The sequence below is a fragment of the Doryrhamphus excisus genome, linkage group LG5, assembly GCF_037039965.1.
Source record: "Doryrhamphus excisus strain RoL-2023G ecotype Guam linkage group LG5, RoL_Dexc_Guam_v1.1, whole genome shotgun sequence".
NCBI classification, from domain to species: domain Eukaryota; kingdom Metazoa; phylum Chordata; class Actinopteri; order Syngnathiformes; family Syngnathidae; genus Doryrhamphus; species Doryrhamphus excisus.
In genome coordinates, this window is record NC_136361.1 from 19,721,776 (window position 1) to 19,736,765 (window position 14,990).

The 14,990-nt window shown below is 39.6% G+C and overlaps 1 protein-coding gene across 1 annotated transcript; it reads left to right on the forward strand.

The window, feature by feature from the left end:
- Positions 1-845: 845 nt before the first annotated feature.
- nipal2 (NIPA like domain containing 2) lies at positions 846-14,393 on the forward strand. Its single transcript, XM_058052882.2, has 11 exons — positions 846-1,054; positions 6,298-6,366; positions 6,675-6,843; positions 10,467-10,526; positions 11,370-11,491; positions 11,978-12,074; positions 12,290-12,425; positions 12,508-12,596; positions 13,581-13,644; positions 13,740-13,837; positions 13,970-14,393. Exons 1-11 carry the CDS (start codon positions 950-952, stop codon positions 14,074-14,076), a joined length of 1,116 nt encoding a protein of 371 aa, XP_057908865.2. The 5' UTR covers positions 846-949; the 3' UTR covers positions 14,077-14,393.
- The last annotated feature ends 597 nt before the right edge of the window (positions 14,394-14,990 follow it).

A 14,990-nucleotide genomic window follows, 5' to 3' on the forward strand; every position in this document is an offset into this window, starting at 1 on the left:
TCAAACATGGGGATATTTTGGCTTCATTTGCATTACTAGTTCAGACAGTGCTTTTCCTGTCTCCCTTTCAGTTGCAGATGAGATTCCCAAATGAGGATTCATACATCCTGAAACACCTGTGGGTGGGAACATTATCCTGAAATAAGATACCAGGTGGCGGCTTTTTGAAATCAGCTCCATTGTAGGAAACACAAAGAACAGTTACCTTTTTATCATCTCCTTTTATAAATGTACATTTGAGCTTCGCATCCATTATTGTTTTTGTTTATCGTGATTACAAAAAACAGGGCATCAAACCTATTCATGAAGTACACCAAAAAAATTATATTTGTGAAAATAAAAGAAAAGTTACAGATATCGATATAATGGCAACATTAGATTAAACGCCATTGATATCGATGATATCAATATATGAATCGACCATCTCACCCCAAGCAACTATAATGGGAGCATTAGCATCCATTCATCCCTAAACTTGACCCTTGGACCAACGATACCACACCAAAAGCAATAATAACCTTATATACTGAATTTAATCCGCCTAGAAAGATGACAAAACATATCGAACACACACAATGGTAAATTTTCCGCACCTGACATTTTCGGCTGCTTGCTAGCAGTCGTCACCGGAGTGGTCACGTGGTCCAACTCTTTTTTTTTCCTTAAGGTTGCGTTAAAAACTACATTGTTTGGTTAATTTCCACAAGTTGAAACAGTTTTAAAACTATCTTAGCTTTAATTGAATTATACGCCTAAAATGTTGTACTATCATTATTAATCCGCGTATTTCCAATGAAAGTAAAGCTCTGACACGTGACCACGAGTAGTTGACATCCACAACTTTTCCCCGAGTTTGGTCTGCGGTGCCGTGGTTGAGGGATGCAGGGGACAGAGAGGGCAGACAAAGATGTGAAAAAGAAGCTTTGGAAGTTTAAAAAATCTTCATCGTATGATTAACAAAAAAAACATGGCGAATTTAAGTGTTCCTTGGGAGGCTCTCAATTTGACTATCGCGCTGACTCACCGGGCTGAAATCCTGGAAAATCCACTTCAGGTAAGTAATTGAATATAAAGCAATTGGTTATCGATAAAACCTGTCACACTTAATATAAATAAATTAACCACGGTTTAACCGTACATTCACTCTCCTGCAGCTTGCTAATATACTTTTTTATCATTTAACATTGTGATTGTAATTATAACAATGATATAGTGACTTCCTTTTCGAAGATATCTTCCTTAGTGTTTACAGTAGAATGTAAACTTTGTGGAAGTCTCCATCTTGGAAGCTCGTGCTTCCCCACCCGCCATCTGGAGCATTATAATGCTCAAAAAGAGATTATATTCTCCTTTTAGAATGCTTAATATATTCGCTAAAGCTTTTTGTGTAATGAGCAGCGAGTAAGGCAGCCAGCACAGAGATAAATTGATGCTAGCACCTGTCAAAACTATTTTCTACAGCAGTGTTTCCCATCCTTTATTAAGCTAAGACACGTACTTTACATTACAAACATTTTCCGGGCACATTTCCAAATAAAAATGTCATTAAAAGTATAAATAGTGAAATAATGATTAAGTGATTTGGTGAAAGATAATTCAATTGTTGTGCTTTTTTTTTTAGACCAAGTAATTATCCAAACTGATTAGCTCTGTGGTTAGGAATCACTGCTGTAACTCTCCACATTAATGCATAAAGTTTGTAGACTTCTGATGTCTATATAACACCACAGCGCATGAATGTGACTTCTGTCCTCCCACTCCTGCTCCCATTCTCCTCACGCTGGTCCTCTCCTCTAAGTGTGACATTTTGGGGTGGCAGAGAGGAGAGAGTAACAGAATAGGCATGAGTAATCACTCATGGGTGGGTGCTACAGAATGGATCTACTGTATTAACACTGAAGTCATCCTGAACCGCTGGATAATGGTCCCGGCCCCCTCCATCTCCCATCCCACCCACTATGCCAATGAATGTCATAACAATGTCATTCTGTCCCACCCTTCACTTGGCTTATGGAGTTGCAGTGGTTGGCAATGGTGTACCTGAAAATAACCACACCATTGGTTCTTCATTACCTCATTCAACAATGTGGCTAATGTTTTATTCCTGCAATTATGACGTGTTATAACATGGTAAATTCCAGCTTGATGTATTCTATACATTATTTAATATCATCAGAGAAGTTGCGTATAATAACTAAAAGCTAAAACTCAACTCTGAACCCCTGACGTCACTTCCTGTCTCACTTCAAGTGTTATTTATGTCTTAAATGGTTCATTATTTCTGATTGTGGCTACTATATTGGGTAATGTGAATTTTGGAATTGTTTTCTCCATGTTAAACGATAACTCAATCATTTATTTTCTACTGCTTATACTCACGAGGGTTGCGGGGGTGCTGGAGCCTATCCCAGCTGTCTTCGGGCGAGAGGCGGGGTCCACCCTGGACTGGTCGCCAGCCAATCACAGGGCACATATAGACAAACAACCATTCACACTCACATTCATACCTATGGACAATTAACCTAGCATGTTTTTGGAATGTGGGAGGAAACCGGAGTACCCGGAGAACATGCAAACTCCACACATAGATGGCCGAGGGTGGAATTGAACTCGGGTCTCCTAGCTGTGAAGCCTGCGTGCTAACCACTCACCACCGTGTAGGCCTTAAATGATAACTATAATAAAAAGTGTTTCACGTTAACATTTTGTTTGGATGAGATTACATCAAAGTTGATCCAGCCTGGCCAGCATCGTTTCCACGCCACCACTGCTGTTGGCCATGTTGCTTCCGTGCCCACCACCTCCAAACAGAAAGTACTGTAGAAGGCTTCATCCAGAGATCAGATCATCCCAGACGTGCACAGATTGCCATTGTGGGTGAACACAAAGAGTCGTGCTGTCTCCTACCATGGAGGAGGATCAGTGCTGTCAGTTGTTCCAGCAGCTTGCAAGGCCATTCTGTATTTGAATATGTCGGGAAATTTGTAACGACAAGAACACATGTGGAGAATGTACGTCTTTCAAAGACAGTACAGCATCATTTAGAAATTACATCGCATATTAGTGGGGATCGAGATCAAATTTTTATTGTGTGTGTCAGCTGAGCTCATTGGAGTCTGTGATATTCAACACAGGATACAGACTCTTGTGTTGTGCTAGCATTTGTCAGTGTCATAATTGTGTGCAGTGGCTGTACAAACTTTGCTGCACACCAAAAGGCAATATTTGAAGATGATGATGTTAACATACAGACTGGTTTTGTTTAGTGTGTACATATATTAATTGGCTGGGCTTCTTTATTTCATGGCCATATTTGCTTTGTTTTAACCTTGCCATGCACGGTGACATTTAACATACATTTGGTTTAACTTATGAAGGCCTAATGAGAAGATTGATTCTTATTCCTCATAATATTATAGGTTGATTCTTTTTTTCTCTTCATCACATAATTATGTCTTTATTCCCATAATATTTTGACATAATATTTTGACATTTTCTCAGTGTAATTTCCCCCAAATTTTATTTGTTGGCTTTTTACGTAATTATTTTGATAAAAATAAAAATTCTCATGAAGTTAAATATTTTTTCTCTTTATGTTTAAATTTTGGCTGTGTTTTTATTTTCAAAAATATTTATTTCAAAATTCTAAATATTTTTGAATGTTCTGTGTGCCAAGAAAAAAAACATCTGCGGGTTATAAATGGCCCCCGGGACACACTTGAACACCAATGTGATACTGTAATTAGACAAATGATGACTAAGACACATCACTATGAATTATTTTGCGAGCTAAACATTTTTAACTCACACATCATTGGGGGCTCTGTGAATAAAGTGTATGTGGTCTGAAGCCTGCAATATTTGCTAAGAAAGCCAAAGACCACGGCCCCACCCAGCATATCATTGTCCTGCTTGGAGCTTTTTGTTTGCTTTTCCTCTGACTGCAACTATGTCACCTCTCTATCGCTCAGGCTTCCTTTCACTTACACTCTTTTGTGTAGTGCTCTTAGAGTATTGAATCTTTTAGCAGAAAGAAAAAATAATCAGTTAAAGTAGCTGTAAGAAAGAATTGGGATATCATTTAAGTCAGTGGTGTAAAAACAAACAGGACAGCAACAAATAAGCTCAGTGAGTTCAATGAATGTATTCTTTAATTACTTCCATCCATAACGCTTATCCTCATTAGGGTTGTGGCAGTATGCTGGAGCCTATCCCAGCTGGCTTCAGGCAATCAATCATTCACGCTGACAATCAAACCTATGGACAATTAAGAGTCGGCAACTAAAGGGGACCTATTATGCTTTTTCAACTTCTCTGACCTATAAATGTATTTAGGATGTTGTATTCTTGTGTTAAACAATGACAAAGTTTCAGATAATCAGGTTTGAGCATTTAGAAGTGAGCCCTGAAAGAAGTTTGGGATGGCTCAAAACACTCGGTTTCAGAGGGTGTTGCAAAACTGTTCCTTTGTGATGTCACAGAGGAGCAGGCTTCTTTATGGGCGTGGGTATAGGCCCTCCAACAAGTTCTGCTTCTCGGTTTAAGAGGCAAGCTCAGGCAGAAGTTATTGGAGTTGGTGATTCCCAGCAAGAGAAAAATGTTTCACACGGAACTGTTTTAGTGAACTTGAACGTGTTGCTGAAGCCACAACTCAATACAAAGGTTCGAAAAATGAGCACAATAGGTCCCCTTTAATCTTACACGTTTTTGGAATGTGGGAGGAAACCAGAGTACCTGGAGAATACCGAGTATCCCGGTACTTCTCGGTACTCCGAGAACATGCAAACTCCACATAGAGATGCCCAGGCGGGGACTCAAACCCAGATCTCCTGACTGTTTGGCCAACATACAAACCACTTGACCACCATGCGACCTTACTTACAAAACCATTTTTTTGGTTTTAACACACACAGCCATTGTATGAGGTTTCAAACTCAAAACAATCACACAGTTTACCTAAATTTAAACCAGTCCCTTTGGAATCTCATTATCCTGCCACCCATCTGCTTTCAACATCCTCCTCCCAAATCCTGTTATCCCACTGTGATCATCAAACAGATTCCCACTTCTAGACAAAGACATTCACACTCTTAAGTCGTAATCCTGTTTACTTCTGGTGTGGTTTTAGTCGTTTTTATAGGTCAGTACACTCATCAAGGTCCATATCAAGGTGAATGCTACATGTACACTGAAGAGAGATTGGACAGTAGATTCAATAATGACCCTTAGGATACATTAGAGTAGATTGACAAGCGTCTTGAGCTTTCATTAGGTAGCATCATCCAAACTTCTTCTCTCATTATAGGAGCTGAGATCATTCATTCATTCATTTTCTATCGCTTATCCTCACGAGGGTCGCGGTAGGTGCTGGAGCCTATCCCAACTGTCTTTGGGCAAGAGGCGTGGTACACACTGGACTGGTCGCCAGCCAATCACAGGGCACATATAGACAAACAACCATTCACACTCACATTCATACCTATGGACAATTTGGAGTCGCCAATTAACCTAGCATGTTTTTGGAATGTGGGAGGAAACCGGAAAACCCATGCCTGCACGGGAAGAACATGCAAACTCCACACAGAGAAGGCCAAGGGTGGAATTAAACTCAGGTCTCCTAGCTGTGAGGCCTGCGTGCTAACCACTCGTCCGCCGTGAAGCCTACTGCTGGAGTTCATTCATTCATTCATTCATTCATTTTCTTCCGCTTATCCTCACAAGGGGAGGTGCTGGAGCCTATCCCAACTCTTCAGGCGAGAGGCGGGGTACACCCTGGACTGGTGGCCAGCCAATCACAGGGTACATATAGACAAACAACCATTCACACTCACATTCATACCTATGAACAATTTGGAGTCGCCAATTAACCTAGCATGTTTTTGGAATGTGGGAGGAAACCGGAGTACCCGGAGAAAACCCATGCATGCACGGGGAGAACACGCAAACTCCACACAGAGATGGCCGAGGGTGGAATCAAACTCGGGTCTCCTAGCTATGAGGCCTGCGCACTAACCACTCATCCACCGTGCAGCCTACTGCTGGAGTTACTGTATCTTATTTGTTTACTTTCTTTGTTTTTGGCTTTGTTGCATAGAAATGTATTAGAAGTTGGAATGTTGAATTTGAACAAGCACAGAAGAGGCACACTCGTGTTCTTAAATAAGAGCCCGGGTGGCTCAATGCGACTGTCATAAAAGTGACAGCTGGAGGGAAGACATGCGAGAGTATTATGGGAGTTAGTGTGTGACTAGTGGAGCATCGCTTCATCTCCTGTCTGTTTACCGTTTCTTCCCACAGACGTATATCCTGGGAATCATCATCTCTATTTGTGGGAACATCCTCATCAGCATTTCACTCAACATACAGGTAGGACACGCAGGACCTTTCAGCACGTGCATGATTGGTTTTATGCAAAACTTAAGCATTAACTCATGTTGAAACATGATAATGCACGGCCCCGTGTTGCAAGGTCTGTTTGTGTTTGATAGAAAGTTTCAGATCTTTGAGTTTAGTTCAGGAAAAATGTGATGTGTTTATATATTTTACAAGACAATACAAACGTAGAGGATGAGACGTCTTCTTTAATTTACATGCCACTTGTTTAGTTTACACGTAACCTTTCATGTTAGATTATATGACTACTAATGGACTCATGCTCTCTCATTTCCAAACAGAAATATGCCCACGTCCGTCAATCTCAGCGTGCCTCCAAGCCCTACTACACCTCTGTGCTGTGGTGGGGCGGTGTCCTTCTCATGGGTGTTGGGGAATTGGGTAATTTTGCCGCCTACGGCTTTGCTCCAGCATCCCTCATAGCCCCACTGGGTTGTGTGTCTGTCATAGGTAAGTTGTGACCTTCACTTCACCACACTCCTGTATACATTAAACATATGTGTGTGTATTGGGGGGGTCTTTCAAAGACCACAAGACCAAGATATATGACATTGAAATCAAACCACTGCCTGGTAGTCAGTGCACCCTTTCCAAACACAAGTTAAACATTACCCAACCTTATCAGTCACCGTTAAAGACGTGACGGGGAGCTCATGATTATTAATGATATCTATTACAAAATCCTCCTTCGATTTTCCAAGGGACATGTGTTGTATGGGGATGAGCGGTTTGAAGAATGCACACTCTCTTTGAGGGCTGAATCTATTTACTTGTATAAAGATGAAGCACCTTTGACGTCGTTAGCGTAAGTAATAGTTACATCAATGGGACGTAAAACCACAAGAATCAACAATCGCTGTGCTCGTTTCCGTTTTATTCTCATTATTGTTCTAAGAATGCCCATTGATTGCATGAATAATGTGCAGGTTAATTGAGTCTCGAAAGAGCATCTCAGCACATTAGTGTTGCCAAAGATAATTACGTAAAAAGGAGTCAGTCTCAGCCATGTCACTACCGACACAACATGGCGGGGTAGGGATCTTTGGCTGAGTTTACAAGAGGAACGCAACCGTGTGTTTTGACGTTAGCACTCTTCCTGTCCACGGAGACCACGTGTCACAATTAGGTACGACAGCAGCCTGCTAAATATTGTTAATGGAGAACCATTTTTCACCTCTTGTCTCCTTGACTTTGCCGAGAAGGCATTTAATCACTTGGAGGAATGAGCCTGGCATGTGGCAGTCAAGGTCACCTTCAAAAACATCATTAGATTTAACAGTAAATAAGAAAGGGGACAAAATGTTCACTCATTTTTACTATTATTATTATTATTATAATAGGCAGGGAGGACTTCCTGTCCTCTGCCTGTCACAGCCTTATTTCGACGTGTTGTGAAGAGGACCTCAAGGGCTTTCCGGTGATGTGGTTTGTTGTTTTGTCCAAATGGCTGCCATTTTTTTTCCTGTTAAAGCTTTTCATATGATTTTTGAAATTAGAAATTAATTGTACATTTATTTTGGTCAGAAATCAACTAAAGCAATAATAAAAAAAAAAACAGAGGAGCCGTGAGGGAGCTTAAAGAGCTGCCTCTTTTCTGGGAGCGGAGCCAAACGAGTCGTTTCTCGAAAGAGCTGAACTTCACATCACAAGCACAAATACATGTACGTGTATACCCAGGATTCTAAACAGATTCTTGCGTCTTGCTTATCTATTTATAATATACATACCGAAAATGACACTAGAAAACTCCACTACAAAAGGATAAAAATTGTTTCATGCAGAACAATAACACAACAAATTTTCATAGGTGTGGTGAGGGTAATGTGAGATGGGGGTGTCCAAAGTGCAGCCCAGGGGTCATTTGTAGCACACTGTTGTGTTTTTATTGGTCTGCAGTATGTTCTAAAAATATAATTTAACAAGAAAACAAAAAAAACAGTAATTTTACAACAACAAAGTCAAAATATTAAGCAAAAAAGGTTGTAATTTAACAAGGAAAATGTCATAATTTTACAAGAATAATATATAATAATAAGAATAATATATAAAAAAGTTGAAATATTAAAAAGGATCTTAATTTTTTTAAGTGATAATATGAAAAAACAAAAAAAGAAATTTGAAATTTTTGGAATACTGCGTTAGGTGAATAAAGTGAAAATATTAAGGGAAAAAAATATTCTAACGACCAAAAAAAAGTATGAGAATAAACGTGTTGTATTATGTAAAACTTAATTTTATTAGTATAAATTTGAAATATTAAAGAAAAATACATTGTTTTTTTTAAGTCACAATTTTACGAAAGAAAAAAAACAAAGTTGTAATGCTTGGAAAAACATTTGTTGGTGGAAAGTTTTAATGTTATGGGAATAAAGTCAAAATATGGGACTAAAGTCATAATATTACAAGAAACAAAAATGACAAGGTTATTTAAAAAGTAAGTTGAAATATTGGCCAAATTAAATGAAGAGCAAAGGCTGAAGTTTGGACTAATGATACACTTTTTTTCTTTGAAATATATGTAATTGCAGCTGTTTTATGTAGAATACGTCCATTTTCAGGGGCTCAGATTCACATAACCACTAGCCACAATGAAATCAGCCCATCAACCCATCACCAAATTTGGAGACGTGTGCTTAGTTCTTCACTTGCTCCTTCTTGTTCCATTTATTTGCCTTCAGAAAGTCTAATTTGCTTGCCACAACATGATATGTATAAGTGTGTATGAAGGCTAAACCATAAACCACATTGTCCAAATACTTGTGCACCGTGTCGTAGCAAACATTATTATGACATTCCTCTGCCAAAATGACACCATGATGGATTAAAAATGGTGTGATGTGTTTTCCCTCAGGAGAATCCTAGGTAAGACATCCGAGGGGTTATATAGAGGAGACACAGTAATCTGATGCACACACACACACAAATCCCCCCACAGGAAGTATGACAGAACTGTTTACCCCAGAGGTTCCTGTTGTCACATTTCTCATTTTATCAAGCTGTGTGGATCTCACTTTATATGGTGTTGCTATGGCGACTTGGCAAAACCCATCTGCTCCCAAAGGCACAGCCTCATTCCTTAATTTGTGTATAATGTGAGTTTTTAATGCTCACTGTTTGAAATATCGATCAACCGTCTGCTTAAGGAGTCTTTGTAATCTAGCAATTAGTCCGCGGTATCCCTTGCAGAATCGTGCACATGCATGCCTTGACTTTCGCCGAATTATCATAGCCGTCTTTGTTTCGTCACTCAACAACTCATATGCTTATCGATATGTTTACGTACCCAACTTTCAAGATGACAATCTGGTTGTTAGTTAATTACAGTACAGTGAACCCTCATCAAGCTAACTACTCTCTGCGTTGATTTGTTTGATATTTGTCTGTCTGTCTGTCGGTTTTGGTTTGTTTGATTTGTGCATCATACTGTTTGTGCGCTTGTGTGGTCATCCATCTGTGCCCGTGCGTCCTTATTGACACGTCTGTGTGTGTCTACGGTCCCGCAACACAATCAATCACAGTCGGAGGCCAACACTGTATTGTTTTTTTGTTAGTCTCGGTTTACCGCATATCCTGGGGCTAACACAAAAAAAAGACAATGTGAGGCTAGCCTCTTGGATTGTCAATATGTTTTTTTTTTGGACACTGACGTTGACTAATGAGCTCATTAAGCATGTTGAATGGAATATCATGCTGGCGATGTTATGAGGTCCTAATGAGCGCCATCTATCTCAGCGTTCTGACAGATTTCATAGACGGTGTTTGTATGTCACTTAAGTCTTAACTATTGCAAACCACTTCCCGTCCCTTCTAACCAACACATTTCATGTTATTACCTTTTATCGTGTGTCAATGCACTGCTGGTGAAGTAGCACCATTGGAGCTCAGTGTGGATGGGAGTGCTAACTGACTGTAATATTGATTTCAATCCAGTTTGATTGTGTTTAGACTATTTCTGTTTTAATGATATAGTGTCAGAGTGTGAAATAAGACTGCCTTGCGGCTAAGTTATTCTTTGACACTAATAAACTGCTGTAGTGGCTGTTAACTAATGGAAATATATTTTCACTTTCCAGCCAGCGCTATCATATCTGTGATTTTCCTGAAGGAGACTGTGTGCGTGTCGGACATTTTAGGTAAGAGAACACTAATAGCACAGATTGCTGGCAAAGAAATAACTTACTAAAGTTCAGATTGATCAAATAGGCTTTGTTGATACAATGAGAAGAAACTAGGACTGATATTAGAACACTCTTATTGTTGCATGTGCATGGTCGGAAACATGCAGAAATTATATTTATTGAAAATTGTGGTGTATTAGCTGCACCCGCTAAAGTTATAGGAAAAGCCAATCATGAGCTACTAAAAAACTATGACAAGCTTGTCAACCCACTAGAAATTGAAGGTCACTGTGTCATCTTACAAACAGCATTAACTCATCACACAGCAGCTTAACACTCAAACGTTATACCTCGAAAATATAGAAACATGTACCAATACGAGTTTAACACAAAACTTAACACACAGTTCCCATCATGCGTTTTGTTTGAGAAAACTATTTCATTGGAGGAGCATAGAAAGCAGAGAAAATAGTGACTACCAGAGGGAGCCAGAGGTAGGCTGACGTCATTGCAGCATCCCAATGAATGCGTTCCTTTTTTATAAAATCATATTGTTTGTACATTTGTTAGATACACCTTTTCAGTATTAAGTCGCTGTGTGATGAATGTTAGTAAAGTGATCTTTACTAGGAGGGAAAAGCTGCCATATTGTATGGGGCACCGCCCTGCAGCAACCCTGGCTGCTGCATCATTAGTAGGTAATCAGTGTCAAAGCGCCAAAAATGACTTGTATTTATTTGCTATTCGTGGGTGGTCTTGCACGTAACTGGGGGAGGGGAGATCTACTCTATTTATTTGTGATATTTCAATGCATATTTCAATGTTTGTTGGTATATTTGTTCGTCTCTGCCTCTTTAGGTAGCACGCTGGCAATAACGGGAACCTACGTGCTCGTGACATTCGCCCCCCACACATCCACTCACATCACAGCTCATCTCGTCCAGTTCTACGCCATCAGCTGGCACTTCTTGCTCTACCTGGTACATAAACCTTTTCAAACTAAGATGTATACAAGTGTGTAAGGAGCTACAGGTTCATGCCATGAAGGTTTAAAGAGTCATGCAGTGGATACAGACACATTAAATACACAAATACACAGGGATACTGTGGCCAGGCATTTAAAGGTCAGCTCGCCCCTTCTCCCCAACCCTACTTGTGTATTCTCCATCTGTTAAAACTCGCCGATGTTTGCCAGAGGTCCTTGAGCAGCTGAATGCTATCAGCGTCACAAGGACAGCTCTTGGCTCTTCTCATTAATAGCCAGTCATTTCATTTTTTTTTTTTTTTTTCCCTGTCCACGGTGATTTGTTTCAATTAAAGAGTGCTGCTCTTTGTCTGCAAACAGCACTTTGTCACACAGATAACGTTGTCAGGGAAAAGCTTGGAGAGCAAATTTCATTTTCTGTACAAAGTTTGAGGAAATAGGATCTGCATAAATTAACTTCTCCCTCCCTTTTTCTCCATAGACAATAGAGGTCATCATCTTTTGCATCCTGCTCTTTCTCTACACCAAGAAGAATATGAAGCACATTGTCATTGTGATGCTGCTGGTGGCGCTGCTTGGTATGGACAAGTGCGAGCTGCTTGATTGAGGGCGCGTGGGTCAGGAATTTAAACAGTTTAGGTCATGAGTTTGCTTTGTTGCCTGGTTACCAAAGCAAACCTGGGGTCAGTTATCATTTCTAGCCGTTACCCAGTCAGCGGCATATACTTCATATTTAATTACCCCAGAATATCTATTACCGCAAATGGATGTTTCAGCGGTGTTGCTTCTGCAGCTTCTCTGACGGTCATCTCAGTGAAGGCCGTGTCAGGAATGATCACAGAATCCATAAAAGGTCATCTGCAATTCATCTACCCAATCTTCTACGTCATGTTCGTCATCATGGTGGCATCCTGTGCTTTCCAAATCAAGTGAGTTGTTTGGGCTTGCTATTCCTCGAATCAAAGCCTTTCACTGGATTGACTTAAAAAAAGATTCTTGTTTCTTCTCCAGATTTCTTAATCAGGCAATGAAGATGTTTGATGCCACAGAGGTTGTTCCTGTCAACTTTGTGTTTTTCACGGCAAGTGCCATCGTTGCAGGTATGTTTTTAGAGCATCATTATGGGGCTTAGGAGTTGTTTCACAATATTAAAACACTTGCACAACCTAATAAATGTATCAACAATTATACTTAACAGTGTCATCATAGAGGTAGTTCATTTGTATTTATGGGAATATTGTTATAGTTTGTAGAATTACTATCTAGATCAGGGGTGGGCAAATATTTTGACTCGAGAGCTGCAAAAAAAATGTCCAGGGGGTCAGAACATATATTTAACACACACACACACACTATTTTATGCTTATAATTTTCCTTGAATTATTTGTCCAATTTTATCTTTAAAAGTCTTATACTATCATGTCCCTTTTTTCAGAGCACTTTAAACATCACATCAAACTAAAATTAATTTTACAGTTTTTTGTTTTTTTTTTTACTAAATAAGCCATCCGACTTGCAAGTCATGTTGCCAGTTTGTATGTTAAAAGTTGAAATACTTAGAAAGCAACTGGCGGGCCGGATTCAAAAAATTGGTGGGCCGCATGTGGCCCCCAGGCCATAGTTTGCCCACCCCTGATCTAGATTGATGAGTGTCTCAAAATGAAATGGAAAAACGTTCGTTGATATTTCTTGTTTCCGAAATTCATTGAGAACACCTGATGAGCTGCATGGGATGGACTGTACCATTAAGCACAGAGCAATTATTTAATGACTTAAGTAATGAGTCCATTTGCTCCACATGGCGAGGATGCAGGTAAAACCTAATTACAGCTCTTTGGCTAAAAGCATGCACTGCAGATTTGGTTGGATTTTATTAATAAAAATAAGTGTAGCACTAACATTACTTGAAAATATGAAGTCATTATGATTGAAGGGCCCGTCGTTATATTATTATGTATACGGAATGTCAATAGAAACTTTGAGGTAGAAATGTATGCATACATTATTCCTACTTATACAGTCATGTATTGTTGACTTAGTGCTCGGGTAAGTAAGATAATGAGTTGTCCCCTTCTGTTTTCCAGGGATAATCTTTTACCAGGAATTTGAAGGCTTAGCATTGCTGAATATTTTCATGTTCATTTTCGGGTGAGTATTGACTAAAACATTATTATTTACTACCTCAGTATTTGATATATACATACTGACTTATTGAATACTTATGTGCATCTTTTTGTCGCTAGCTGCCTTCTGTCTTTCCTTGGAGTTTTCCTGATAGCCCGAAACAGACCAAAAGCAAAGCAACAAGATCGGAACTTTATTGCAATGGATACGGTCCCAAGTAAGTTCTGTATTATTTATTCATTTGACGAGTGAACACAAAGTGTTTGTGTTAGACATGGTCCACTGTGATGGACCGTGTAGAACTGGCATTAGGCTAAAATAAATGAACTTTCCTTTCGCTTATTCACAGGGAGGAGACAAACAGACAAAGTGCAGCCTGAGGCGAAAACTCAGACATATGGATCACTGGCAGCCAAGCTCATGTGTAACAGAGCTGGCCAAACAGACGAGTCTTAGGACCAGACCCATCTGTGGGGACTTTGGGGAAGTATGTGAACACATGGCCTGGACTGGACTGGGCCAGAAGTGAGAGAAAAATGGGCGGTGTGGCCACTTACATCGGACACTAGTGACACACTCCTCTGTGGTGTTTTTTTTTTTTTTTTTTGAAGAATTGGAGTGGAGATTTTAAGAAACAACAGTCAAAATACGAACTGAACGGTTCAATGTGTGATGACTTGTATGTTAAAGAAAAATGTACACATCTGATCCTTTTATGTCTGCACATAAAAAAAAAGTACTTCTGCCCCCCCGACGGTGAGGGATGAATGGAATCATCATGCTCGTGGTTGAGGTGGATTATTTAAAAGCCCTCTACATATGCAATAGTGTATGTACATCGCACTTCACCTCATATAAACCACAAAGCGGCATCTAAACTTAGGGGTTGCCAAGCAACCAAACTTACCTACCACCCACACATTAAGGAACTCAAGATTCAATGTTAAAAGTGTGAGTTCAGTGCCTGATCTTAAACTGCCTGTGTTGTGTAATTTGGCGTTTAGAGGCGAGAGCTTGGTGAAGGTGATAGGTAATCATCTTACTCTTTTACTCAACTTTTAATACCCTCAAGTCAAACAAATGGTATCTGAAATGGATCCAATTCAATCAAACTCTGTGACAGTCTGGATGCAGATGCATTTGAAATCCATTTATTTCATAAAATAATAGTTTGGAGTTACATGGCGCTTTTTTTACTCAAAAGACACTGAATACATCCAAAGAAAGCAATTTCAGGTTGGGCTCAATTCTCGAGTGTCTAACAAATGTAAGCCCCCCCCGCTCAAAATTAATTTAATTTTATGCTCCAGGGTTTCTGTACAAAAAAAGCATATTAGGGCCTGGTATTGTGTTGATTTATTTGATATTGG

Coding starts and splice junctions, on each gene's coding strand:
- nipal2 (XM_058052882.2), top strand. CDS start 950: ATGATTAACAAAAAAAACATGGCGAATTTAAGTGTTCCTTGGGAGGCT. Junction 10,527..11,369: donor GTGCGTGTCGGACATTTTAG/GTAAGAGAACAC, acceptor CTGCCTCTTTAG/GTAGCACGCTGGCAATAACG. Junction 11,492..11,977: donor GGCACTTCTTGCTCTACCTG/GTACATAAACCT, acceptor TTTTCTCCATAG/ACAATAGAGGTCATCATCTT.